We start from the raw sequence: 13,992 nt of genomic DNA, 5'->3' as shown, positions 1-13,992 counted from the left end.
TTAGGAATTCCCAGATGTCAGCCAAGCCTGAACTGAGCATGCCTCTGGGGATCCTCCCTGGGCTGGAGGCCATTCATAGTGTGTGGTTGCCCTGTGATCTAGGCTTTGCCCTCAACAAGCGGTGGAACTCCGGGCTGATCCTCCCAGCTCTCCAGAATTTGATTTCCCAACTGTGAGATGAGGGAGGTGCCTTTTGAAGCTGAGTCTATAATATCTAGTCACAAAGGAAAGATTCAAGGATGTCTGTGGATAAAGCTGCCAACAATGCAGCAATAGTGTGAATTAACTTATTTTAAAGCAATGAAAGAGTGATGGGAGAGGAGGAGGAGGATATTGAGACATTTCTCCCACTTTTTCTTAGCATTGATCGACTCTAAATAGGACAGGATTCATGTCCAGAATTCACATGTAAAAGACAAAGTAGAGAACGTGTACCTCATCCTAAGAAGACACAAACATGTGTAAAGGAAGGCAAATCTTCTTATTCAAATCCCACCAGGGCTTCAGGATTCGGCTTGAGTCCTACTTCCTACAAAAAACCCTCCTCTGATTAAACTATACTGACCACTCTTTTCTCTAACCACCTGCAACCCTACTCAACCCTACTGGTGTTTCTGTTTGTTTGTTTGTTTGTTTGTTTGTGATGGAGTTTCACTCTTGTCACCCAGGCTGGAGTACAATGGTGTGATCTCGGCTCACTGCAACCTCTGCCTCCTGGGTTCAAGTGATTCTCCTGCTTCAGCCTCCTGAGTAGCTAGGATTACAGGCACCTGCCACCATGCCTGGCTAATTTTTAGTAGAGATGGGGTTTCACCACTTTGGTCAGGCTGGTCTCGAGCTCCTAACCTCAGGTGATCCGCCTGCCTCGACCTCCCAAAGTGCTGGGATAACAAGCGTGAGCCACCATGCCCAGACTGCCTTTGTTTTTAACTCCTGGGTATTTTTTTCTGCTGTTTCCTGTTTCATCTGTACTGATCCTAACTCCTTAATAAAACTAACAGCTTCTTTTCTTATTGTCTTCTCCATTAGTATCCCCTATAGACTTCTATAAAACACATCATTTTTTCAAATCTATAGAACTAAATTAAATTGAAAGGCAAAAACAAAAAAAGAATTAGACACATGGCTGGAATTTTTGTTGGCGGAGGAATAGGAGCGGGTTCTGCCAATATGGCTATTGCCATTCTATCCATATCTAAGTGACATCCAGAGAAGAGCAGTTTTTCTTCTCAACTCCTTCAATTTTTGAAACCTCAGTATGTACCAGGCATGATGCTCATCATGATGTTGCGTGATGAGCAGTAGATTTATCTCCTATAGCAGAAAGTGAATTTGCAAGTGATATTTTCTTTCAAACACCACCAAATATGTTAGTCACAAAGGTTAGTTTTTCCATACCATTTGGGCAGGAAAGTCGAACCTATGGAAAGTCCTCTCTATGACTTGCAAGTGGTCAAAACCCAAGACAAGGTACTTGCATCTTGGTGCTTTCCAAAGAAGGGAAGAACAAAACCAAATCCTGCCTCCAGACATGAACAGGCCATTCCTTCAAGTCCAAGCCCTTTCAGATACCAAGTCCTGCCAGAGAGGACCTCAGAGAAAGAGGAGGGGATGGCCTCTGCCTGCTCTTGCTGGAACAGAGAGGAGAACCCAGGCCGCCCCCGCAAAACTTGGCTTGATCTTATTCACCCAGAAGAGGAAGCTGCCCTAAGGGAAATGAAAAGATGATGTTCAACACCATTTACTGCAAGAAACAAACAAACAAACGAAAACCCAGCCCAAAGCTCGGCCAATCGGAATGCAACAACACAGATGCAAAAATAATTTATTGTAAATGTTTTTAAACCATTCTCCATTAAAATTTTTCATTATTTTCTACAAAATACAAATACACTAAGGTTCACATTTGACATGTAAAAAATAAAGAGGAAGAAGAGAAATCCACTAGTTTCACTAGTTTAAGGAACGATCACTAAAATGAGACAATGATCTATAGTATATGTATCTTCTAGTTAAATAAGAAAGCAAATTCACATTATCCAGAGTCCTGGGTCATAAAGAACTCAAGTCAAATCTAGTCTAAGGCAGACACTAGCTCGTGCCCACACACAGCTGCCTTTCACACTGACTTTAACCCAGGGCTGATTTAACTGACAGATGAGATCTCTCACGATACAGCACAAAACTCTCTCTCCTGGTAAATTTCTTTTCCCAACAAAACAAACACTTGGTTCCCTCACAACAGGCAATTCTGTATCTGTAGACAATCAATACAGTCACTAATATTCCTTCTACCCCCCAAATAGCTGGCAAAAGCTTCCAACATTTTATTTTCAAAGAAGAGTGGTTCTTCCTGTATCACAACCATCTGTAACAGGATACACAATCATTGCCTGAAGACACTGAGTACTACAGGAACGTCTGCAGCACTGGGCAACAAAAAGCCAATGTGTAATATCCAGAGCAGATGTTAAACAGCCTTAATGATTCCCTAACGGAAGTTTCTAAATATATACATGGAGTGACTATCCAAAGTGATGGTAGTATGCTCAAAAGTCACAGGGACCCATATTTCCAAAAAGCGTGTTCAGGAATCACAGGAACAATGAGGAGTGGCAAAATAATGAAGAAACACACAGCTCCCATCTGTAGCTAGCTATATATACAGATCTCAAAGTAACCTTGGTGGTGCGCCTAGGGCTGGTTGGCTGAGATACTCAGGTACAGGTCATGGAAGTAGACACAGAACCACACTGCTAAGGTCTTCTGAAGTGTCTTTCTTTTCTTCACAGCCTGGCTTTGAGGTAGATCAAAACGAATGGTGGGAGGGGAGGAGGGTGATTTCAGTGAATGACTGGCTTAGTCTTCCTAACCTGGCTGCCCGCCTCTCCCTGCTCTACCAGCTCATGCTTACGCGATCCCACCTAAAAGAAGGCAGTGCACCGCTGCACTAAAGAAAAAGTAACCCAGGTGGGTGGGGTGCTTCAAGGATAGCAGTGAGCCATGATTGCACCACTGCACTCCAGCCTAAGTGACAGAACAAGACACTGTCTCAAAAAACAAAACTAAACTAAACTAAAACTAAAACAAAAAACAGAATACCAGTGACCTCCCACAGGGGGATGTACCCGCTGACCCTATCGCCCCGACCCTAGCTGGCTTCTTGCCTTTGTTAAGACTGGACCCAGCTGAAGCAGTGCTTGGGAGCTGTTTTACTGGGCTTGGAGCCAGCCTGCAGAATCAGGAAAGGAGTCTCCATCCCTCTGGTTGTTGCTGGTGCTTCTGTATTAATCCACAGAATCTTTTCTGCAAAACAGAGTGAATTCCCTTCATCTCCAGGACAGGGTGGAGCACTGCTTTCAGACACAGACCAACCTCCATCACCTCATTCTAAAAAGAAAACACAGATGAACAAAAGTTACTGATTTTTAAAAACATTATTAAATGCTTAGGTTTTTATTTCATTTCATTGAATTTTAATATAAAATCTTAGATAAAATTGCAAGGTTTATAAATTCCTAACAGAGGAAATTTAGTCTTCAGTCCACACACACACACACCCACACAAACCACTCTGAATACATGTCAAAAGGCAAATCACATTTATTGTTCATTGCTTATTTGTTTGGGTAGGATGCATGAGAAATAATTTTGATGATGTCGTTTTTGGGTGCTGAGGACATTTTAACATCCAGTCCCTTTTCATAATCTAACCATAAACTCTAAAATTTCCATTTTTAAAACATGTACAATATACTGTGAGAAATTCTGATGAGAGAAATGATGTGAACCCTAAGGAGCAGGTGCAGGTACAGATGCAAAGCCCTAAACAGACATGACACAGGGGAAGCCCGCCGGGGTCTACAGGAGTCCAGCCTCATCACCACTGACAGGACTGACAAGATTCACTATTCTCCCTAGCTGGGGCTTTTTCCTCTTCTCTCTCACAAAAATCCTGGTTTTGTCCTTTTTCCCTACTCAGTCTACTAGCTGACTCCTCCCCATGTGAGAACACACCAAGTACCTCCTCTGTGTCCAGAGTAACTCAGGATGCTGACTTTTCCTTTGACCTTTGTAAAACAGACTTTCCCCTCTTAGCCCAGGGCCCCACTCATCTAGGAGGTGAAGAAGATCAAAGACAGGGAAGGGTGAGGGACGATGGACTTAAAAAATTCCTTTATCGTGATATTTTAAGGAAAGTGTTTATTTTTATAAGGCATCCAAATACGCATGCAGTCAGGTCAAAATAATCGCCGTATTTCCAAATTAGAGAATAAGAAGCAAACGCACAAAAACCCCTCAGGAATCCAAATTACAATCTAATTTCGGATTCTGCTTCTAAAGTGCACATATTCAAACCCCAAATGGACCATAGGCTGGCCTCAGGGAAATACTCGGAATCCCTGAAATTGTCTGTACAATTTTGTATTGTGGGAAGAGGTGTGTACATTTTTTTTTCCCCTGGGGAGAAGGTACACGGCTGTCTTCAGATTCTCTAAGGGGCAAACCAAACAATGTTAAGAATCTTTGCTCTTTGAAGACTGAGAACATTACCATTGAGGGAAACTAGTTGCCCAGCTAATCACAGGGCAGGGGTGGCAATCCCCCAAGCCCACAGCTCAAGTGCACGGGGAAACTGGCGTAAGAACTCACTCCACCCCTCTTGGTCCCTCCGAGGGCCCTGGGCCTCTCCCTGACACATCTTCCCTGTCTCTAGAGTTTGCCTCTGCGCTCATCCCCCATCTGCCTGCCTGCGATGAGTCCCTCTTCTTCTTTCCCTATTTCCCAACTGCTTCTCTGTGTACCCTTCCCTTTCAGAGGGCAGTGACACTTACATCCTGAAAACATAAAATGGCTCAAATATTGCACATTCATGCTCTGGAAAGGGGGACATGGGGTCACAGAAAACCCCATATTTTCTCAGCATGTCCCGTCAGAAGAAACGTCTGAGAGAAAGAGTGCAACTTCCAGAAGAGCAGAGACTTTGTTCCACTCATAGCTGCTTCCCCAGCGCCTGCTGGAGCACCGAGCCCTGGGGAAACGGCTAAGTCTCTTTGGCCAAGCTCAGGGTCTTCTGGGAGCCCTCCTCAGGCCTCATAAGCAGCCTGCCCTTTATCCTGTGCTGTATGAACCTCTCGAGGAAGCCTCTTAAACCTTTCCTCAGACCTCTGCCCACCTCCCTGGCCTCCATTTGGAAGGAGCCAGTAACAATTTTTGCAAGGGGCCTAAGAAAATCAAGACCAACCACACCACAGCAGCAGCCCCCACAGGCATCGCAGGCCTCTTTACACAGGAGGAGGCTGAAGGTTTATAGTTTTTTGTTTGTTTATTTGTTTGTTTGTTCTTTTGAGACGGAGTTTCGCTCCTGTCACCCAGGCTGGAGTGCAATGGCGCAATCTCGGCTCACCGCAACCTCTGCCTCCCGGGTTCAAGTGATTCTCCTGCCTCAGCCTCCCAAGTAGCTGGGATTACAAGCACTCACCACCATGCCCGGCTAATTTTTGTATTTTTAGTAGAGATGGGGTTTCACTATGTTGGCCAGGCTTGTCTCAAACTCCTGACCTCATGTGATCCACCTGCCTCAGCCTCCCAAAGTGCTGGGATTACAGGCGTAAGCCACTGCACCTGGTCTTTTTTTTCTTTTTAAAATTACTGTAATTGGGGCACAACCTCTTCACTCCACACACATATATCGTCTGCCTGACCCACAGACACACTTTATTCAGGATGCTCTGTGAGGAGGATCTCCATTTATGAGACATTTCCAGTGAGCTAAATTTGGCCTTCTAAATGGCATGCTTAAGAACTGTTTTACATAACGTTCTGCCTTCTTAGGTCAACATTACTCTTGCCTCTCATCCTCAAGAAACAGTGTCATCATAATAAACACCTTGTCTTGTACTATGCACTAACACGTGTGCTTTTAATCCCTGTTCCATGCTTTTGATTCTAGACCGTTAATGCACCTGTTGCCAACCACAACTACTTCTAATTTGCCTTTCATTCATTCAACTAGTATTTACTGAGAACCTACTAAAGTGGAGAAAGTGATTCTGGTGGACTGTGGATGAGAACATAAAATATTCAAGATTGTTGGCATTACGGGCTAAATAAGAGCAAACAAGCCTCCGAGCCAGGTATCAGAAACTGAGATCAGCAGCAAAGGCCAGAGCTTCACTACCAAGCAATGGAAGGACATTTTGAGGGCCTGAAGCCATTTGGCCTTCTGACCTTCCTTTCTGCCAGGTTTTGTTCTGAGGGTTAAAAGTTCTCATATTCCGATAAATGGGGTGTTTGTTACATTTATAAAACAACATATCTATTTCCTTGTTCTGTTCTTAATTTTAAAAGTTGATGAGTAAATTTGTCATAATTTTCTAAGGAAAGGAATAAACTTGTCTCTATTAATTTCTTAATGGTCTCAGTGGCCTTCAACAGAAAAAGAAATAGGTTCCCCATATTAAGATACTCTGAGCAATTTAGCTGTATCATTGATTTCAAATTCTTCAATTCTTCCTTCTCTTGGGAAACCAGTGTCTCCATAAAGGTTGCTAATCATATTGTAAAGTAGGATACAGGGCTTCGAATGTGGGTGAACTGCATGAGGAAACATGTAGCAATGTTCATCTTTATGGCTGAATTATCTTTTCCATAACTGTTCTCAACTACACTGTGTAATTATGGAGGGCACGGACTGTGTAGCCTCCACAGAGAGGGGAACATCACCTCACAGCAACACCATGCGCTGAGGGGACGAGTGAAGAAATGAAGAGTCTGACACAGTACCAAGTCACCAAAGTTGCCAAATCGAACCAAACCAATCTGACTCCAATCTGGTTCACCTGTTTATCACCACAACTCTGACTTCTTTACTTGCTCTACTTACCAGAGAGCAAGAGGGATGCTGGATCAAGCCCCAGACTCTCACAACCAGGTATGTTCTCATCATGGAAATCCTGTAGCAAAACGCCCAGCACCAACTCCTCACTCATCATATACTTCATAACATTTTCGTCATCTGATGGAACCCCAAACTGCAGGTGGTAGGTTACTGTGGCATTTTCACCACTGAAAGGCAAACCAGAGACATTAAAGCATAGACAGCATCACACTACAACTCAAGAAATGAACCTAAGCAATAACTTTTTTTAAAGTTTTGCATGTTCTTCCAGTACAAAATAGCAAAGAATGGTCTGTCCTGGAAGAACATAGTGTCCTGTAAGAATCCTTTTCCACAGATTCATCACAAAAAGTTGAGGTGATCCTAACCTCCTCCTTCCACCTAGTACCCATCCTCTAGGAATCCACTGGGAGAGGCCATCAGAGGGAGAGGTGCAGCCCATCTCCGGTCAAGATGCTGAGAAGATCCCAAGCTTCGCCCATCATCTGTTCCAACCCCAGCCTTCATCCCTCGAGGCAAGCCAGGAAAGCCTCCCCTTTTCTCCACACACATTCCTTCTTCATGTTCTCAGCATTGCCCCCACAAAGGTGTGCCAGGGATCTTTAGTTTAATCAGTTCTTTATTTGACCTATGAAAATGTTTAAGGCACAGCCAAAGCTTCCTACCATCGACTGGGTCCAGAACTTCTGAATGTTGACAGAGACCACCCTGTGTATCAGCAACAAATCAGGCTTCCCTGGTTTGTCCCCAAAGTGAGAAACTTTTCTGTCCCATTTCCAGAGGCCCCTAGGGCAAGAGAACCAAGCCCTGTAACTCTCTCAGTAATGAGACCTAAGGAAAGGGAATTTTCATCTTCCTAGAACATTTTTTCCTATTTCCAAAATAAAAATAATCAAGGGCTACCCTCCATTAATTAGTGTCTAATGCTACTCTTTAAATGCTACTTCAACATTTAGTTTATTCATAGTTATCCTATTACTTTGGTTCAAGATGGGCCAGATTAAGAACCAGCAATAAAATAACGAGCAGAAGGCCACATCGGAGACTATGACCTTGGGGAAGTTTTGCAGATGCACCAGGCCCATTAGTGTGAATCAGGCCACTGCCCCTGCTAAGGGCAGGCAAAGAGCTCCCTCTTCTGGCCACAGGTCACACAGGCCGCTATTCTTGGATCTTACATGGTGGCTGACAATTGAGTTTATAAACTCTGCTACGGCTGGGAGATGTGCCAGATACTGCAGATCAGATGAGTAATGGAGAGTCAGGACTCTCAAGAAACTCATAGTTTCAAGGATGCCACTACAGGAAAGCCGAAAAATGCACTTTCAAACTGCAATCCAGCTACCCTAGTTTGCAGGTGTCATAACTTGTTCCCTGAGCTCTGCCCTCTAATTATCGCTAATGAGGATCAACACCTACACAGTCAGCCACCCTGCATTCCCAGGGGCAGGACTTGGGCTGGCTAATGGAAAGGGCCAGAGTCTGACCTTCAGAAGACGAGGTCAGAAGCTGAATGGGAAAATCAGGCCACCTAGCCTGGCCTGGCCAGCCCACCCTAATCCCCCATGGCAGGTCACAGGGTAAATTTATGTAAGGCTGAATTCTGAGAAAAGAGCAATTTTCAGGGCCTTTCCCCCAGCTGCCCACCACTGGAGTGAGTCTAGCAGCCAATAAGCCAAAGGGCGTTTTTCTAGGTTCTAGTTGGGCTAGTCCAGGGCTGAGGTCACGATGCCCCTGTAAACACAAATGCATGTGCCGAGGATTCAGCCGCCTTCCACCCATATGCAGCAGCACCTTTTGGGAAGCAATGGCTTTTCTTCCTCAATTCAATACTTTAGAACCCCTGCCTGGACTTCTTGAAACAAAGTGAGAAGATGTCACCATAAGTATCATGTACATTGGGTCTGTTTTGTTTTGTTTGAGTCTCTCTGTGTCACAGGCTGGAGTGCAGTGGTGCGATTTCAACTCACTGCAACCTCTGACTCCCTGGTTCAAGCGATTCTCCTGCCTCAGCCTCCTGAGTAGCTGGGGTTACAGGCATGCACCATCATGCCCAGCTAATTTTTGTATTTTTAGTAGAAACGGGGTTTCACTATGTTGGCCAAGATGGTCTCAATCTCCTGACCTTGTGATCTGCCTGCCTCGGCCTCCCAAAGGTCTGGGATTACAGGCCTGAGCCACCATGCCCAACCCGTTGGGAGTCTTTAAAGAAGGAGATCAAAGGCAGCCTGCACCATATGTATCTGTAGACTTCAGGTCTGTTTGGCCCCACACCATAGTGCTACCTACCACCTGCTTTATGTGCCTCCCCTCCCAGGTCTGCTAATATTAGGGTTTGGAGAACTTATAGTTTGAAAGGGGACTCTTAATATAATACAACTTTTGATGGTCATATTCCAGAGACATCTCAGGCATCATGGATAATGAAGCTTTGATGTAAATTTTAAGTTATCTCCAATAGTCCCAATGATGTAAAAGGATAATAAACTGACTTCACACAAATATACCCTGATGCCTACATCTCAAGAACATTAAAGATGAGGAGGAAATTTAAAAAATAAAAAATACATATGGGTGTGTATATCCTGTGTGTGTGTGGTATCTGTGGTGCCTATAATAGATACATGAACAGAAGTAATTACACTCAACTCTTGACAGCTATTCACTCCATGGAAGGGAATGGCATTAGTTATTGGTAGTGGCAGTGGAGAAGAAAGGAGGCAGAAGGTAGGCTTTTCCTGTGCATACCTCTTTATGTCTTCTTCTTCTTCTTTTTTTTTTTTTTGACAGAGTCTGGCTCTGTCACTCAGGCTGGAGTGCTGTGACGCAATCTCAGCTCACTGCAACCTCCCCTCCCGAATTCAAGAGATTCTCCTGCCTCAGCCTCCCGAGTACCTGGGATTACAGGCACCCACCACAATACCTGGCTAATTTTTGTATTCTTAGTAGAAGGGTTTCACCACGTTGTTCAGGCTAGTCTTGAACTCCTGACCTCAAGTGATCCGGCCCCCTTGGCCTCCCAAAGTGCTGGGATTACAGGCATAAGCCACAACACCCGGCCCCTCTTTACATCTTTAATACTAAACAAGGAGAATATACTCCTGTATTACTTGTGCTCCTCAGAAGCAAATGCCTATACACCTATACATAGATTATATCACTCATATCACAGCATTACCTGAGATCTATTTCTACTTCCACCCTTAGCTTATTTGAGCATTCATTGTTAAACAGGAATCGTTTACCTGGGACTGGTTTTTCCTCTATTCTGTGTGACCCTGGTCCAATCATACCATTAATCTGGTCTTCTTTTTTCTCATTTGTGAAATAAGGGAGTCAAGCCTGTTGGTGTAAAAGACCTTCCCAGCACTGACATTCTGTGATTTCCGTGATTCTATTATGGGTTCCCTTCATGCTCTGAGGCTCTGGGAAGCCCTGCTAGGTAAATGATGAAGGGTGGGGTGGGGGGATCTCTTTCCAGAGAAAGAGAGCGAAATGTAATGTTCCACCCTCTTACCTGAAGTCCACTATTTCAACTGAAGTAAAATAACGACTCAGAGAGGGCGATGTACTGTACACATCAGTGAGCTAAAACAAACAGAAGCAAATTAAACCACACACATTACTGACAGATTATATTACACAACACCTGACAAAGCAAAACTACTTCTATGGCAGAGGAGATTCCATTCTAGACTGGAATCAACTTATCTGGAAGCTCTGGATCAAGAAATAGGAAGGTTTGAGCCTACCATAAACCAAAACTCAAGTTAACGCTACTTCAAAAGAACCACATTTATAAGGACCAAATGACTCAGCTTCTCTCAGAAGTTGCACTGGCACCCTGTGGCCTTGGTGGTGAGAATGTCAGCAGCTGGAGCCCACACAGACCTCACAGACCATGGGAAGGAGAGAAGACCCCAAAATGGCTGCTGGATAGCAGCAGCACAGACCACTTAGCACCTGGGACATTGCTTAGCCAGGGCTTCTTTCTCCCTTCTCCAGAGCTTCAGCGTAAAGACAAACAGCCATGCTAAGTCACGGGTCTAGCACATCCCCTGGACAAAGAGACAAACAGGGGAATTGCAAAAAATATGGAGGCTTTATTTTATGCATGAAACATTGCAAGCATCATAAAAAATAATGACACCCGTGTGTCCACTACCTAGCTTTCGTGTCTTCACAGTTTCTATATTGGGTTTGGCCCTTTAATTTAAGAAACAAAATAAAGCTAAAATGACCCCTACATACCATTCAGCTCCTCCTCTCTCTCTTCCTTAGTACTAACCATCATTCTGAAGCTGGCATGCATCCTTTCCTTGCATATTTTAACAAATTGCTACTTATTTATGTAATCATAACAAAATATAATTTGTGTTTTTATTCAAACAAAAGGCACCATATTCTACAAAATCTTCTAAACCTTGCTTTTTTTCACCAAAATTACATTTAAGATTTATTCATAAAATAAATCTCAATAAAAGGCATTTACCTAACTCCTGCATAGATTCGTTTAAATGAGTATACCAGCTTATCCATTCCTCTACTGATGATCACATGCACTATTACCAATTTCCCCCTATTACAACCTATGCTGAAGCAATCATCCTTAATTTCTCTGTGCATCTCCTCTTGGGCACACAGGAGTTTCCAATGGGCATATGCCAAGAAAAGGAATTGTTGGGTTCAAGGGTAGGTTCATCTCCAACTTCACAAAATTGCTCTCCCTTTCCCATCCCCCCCAGCAATGTATACATATCCATTTGCCACATCCTAACCAGCACTTAGTGTTACCAAACTTAAATTTTTTCCACTCTGAGGAGTATAAAATAGTACTTCACGTTATTTTAATCTGTACCGCCTCACTTACTAGTGAAGTTGAACATCTTTTCATATGTTTATTAACTCTGGGACTTCTCATCTCTGAATTTCTCACTCATTTCCTTTCTTTCCCTTGGCTTATCTATCTTTTTCTCATCTAGCTGAAGTGGTTAGTTTTATATTCTGGATACTAGTTGGTGATATTATGTTACACACATATTTTCCCAGGCATTGACTAGTTGTGTTTCAGAGGTCTGAATCCTAAACTAGTAGTACTCAGGAACATGTGCCATCCCCAGCTACCGCCATTATGGCTTAATGACCTATTACTTTATTCAATAACAAGCAGTCAAACATACAAAAACAGCAGTGCCCTAGGGAGAGCTCACCTTGCTTCCCCTCCACTCTGAATGGAATGTCAAGGACGCTGCACTTCCACAATACACTCCCATTTAATTCAACATGTACAACCTATCTCTCAAAGAAAGAACAAAAGATGAGAGTGCCTGCTATTTCTGCTCTTCTAATCTTGTCATTATTGTCGTGATCTTTATAAAAACCTGGTATAACAGGCATTAAAACATGTCTCCCCTTTTTACTGGAAAATAAAACAGCACTCCATTCCATGAGATGAAGAAAACCTGTCCCAAGTCACTCTGCTAGTAAATGGAGAAGCCAACATTCAATCCTACGTGTCATGAACACTAAAAAGCAGCTTCTTCCCATCTTACCACACTACCCAGTGAAGATGAAATGGATATATACACAACGAAGGAAACTGTCTCCTGAAGAAGAAAATGACTGGGTCGTTGTACAGCTCTTAAGTCCCAAAGCACAGGATGTTGCCGATAGGCTGACAGCCATTTAAAAAACTCAGGAAGTAGGAAAGCAGCTTTCACAGGAATGCTGTGATGGGGAGGAGAATGAGGATGCCATAGAGGAGGATCTTTTCAAGCACCAATGTCAAGCACTCACGTCTCTCTCTTCCTTTTGGACTGAGCTTCCTATGGCAGGGGTGATATCTATTCTTCCTTCCAGTCTTCTCTGCTTCCTCCTTCCCTTCCTTCCTTTATTAATCTCTAGGGCCCAGCACAGTGTTTTGCACATAAGGGCTTTCAGCAAAATTTTTAAGTTAAAATTTTAAGGTAACATATGGAGTGGTAGACTACATCACTTTTTGTGTTCACTTGAAGATTCTTTTTGATCATGCTCCTCTGCTGTACTTAGGACATATTTATATTTGGGGAGCTGTTAGTCACACTGTCCACTTTGGGCCCAAAGAAGTGAAATAGGGAGGTTCCTCAACCCTTAGTCTGGCGTCTCCCACACAATGTCTATGGGGCTTGGTGCAAACTGAGCAAGGAGCTCAGCGAGTTGATTAGCTGAGTCTGATGCGGTGGCTAATTAGAGACCAGCTTCCAGAATAAGAGAGGTGCCATCATTAACTCCTAACCCCTGCACAGGGTGTGCTGGTTCGCATGTAACTAACACGCTGGCTTAAGCAGAGTAACAGCCCCAACCCTGAGAGGAAAAAACTGTGGCAATGAACATGGCAGGGCCTGTGTTTAGAAAAGCCAAGGGAAAGGGGCATAAAGTTCCAATACTGTGATATAATAAAAACATATATACGTTTAGTCTCTGCCCCAGTTCCCGGCACAGAATTCCTAAAACCCTTGTTACTTCCTGAGTGACAGGGGTGCCGGGTACATCTTGTACTCTAACATTTGATCTTTACCCCAGCTCCTGACACAGACCTGCTCCTAAATCTCCTGCAGTTTCCTGGGTTATAGGAGTGTCTTTATTTCTGATGAGGCAACTCTTGGTGGGCTGCTGGATGGGAGCTGATCATCAGAAAGACCAAGCCACAGCTAGAAGCTTGGAACTGTCAGCCAGTGTGGTGGAGTGGGATGCTGCACGCCTGTAATCCCAGCTACTCGGGAGACTAGCAGGGAGAATCACTTGAAGCCAGGAGCTTGATATCAGCCCAGGCAATATAGTGAAAACTGTCTCGAGAAAAAAAAAAAAAAAGAAGAGGAAGAAATCTGAAGCTTTCGGCCCCACCTCCACCCCCATCCTCCGGAGGGGAGAGAGGCTGGAGAACAAGTTCTCTCCAGCATAATAATGCATAATAATCTATCATGCCTATGTGATGAAATCTCCATAAAAGTCCCTAAAAGACAGAGTTTGGAGAGCTCCCAGGTGGCTGACCACATTTACAGGGAGGGTGGCACACTTGAAAGGACATGGACACCCACGTTCCGTCCCACATG

General features: G+C 43.8%; 1 protein-coding gene across 1 annotated transcript in view; it reads right to left on the bottom strand.

The window, feature by feature from the left end:
- Window positions 1-1,808: 1,808 nt before the first annotated feature.
- The window catches only part of C22H3orf52 (chromosome 22 C3orf52 homolog), a 32,688-nt gene continuing 20,504 nt past the window's right edge, over window positions 1,809-13,992 (bottom strand). The window contains exons 4-6 of the mRNA XM_007985836.3: window positions 10,419-10,489; window positions 6,887-7,068; window positions 1,809-3,390 (exon numbers count right to left, since the gene is read on the bottom strand). Of these exons, the coding sequence (XP_007984027.3) occupies window positions 3,386-3,390; window positions 6,887-7,068; window positions 10,419-10,489 (258 nt within the window). The 3' untranslated portion in view covers window positions 1,809-3,385. The remainder of the gene's footprint in view (window positions 3,391-6,886; window positions 7,069-10,418; window positions 10,490-13,992) is intronic.

The sequence above is a fragment of the Chlorocebus sabaeus genome, chromosome 22, assembly GCF_047675955.1.
Source record: "Chlorocebus sabaeus isolate Y175 chromosome 22, mChlSab1.0.hap1, whole genome shotgun sequence".
NCBI lineage: Eukaryota > Metazoa > Chordata > Mammalia > Primates > Cercopithecidae > Chlorocebus > Chlorocebus sabaeus.
Note: the sequence above shows the minus strand (reverse complement) of the source record. Positions and strands in the feature narration are given on the sequence as shown.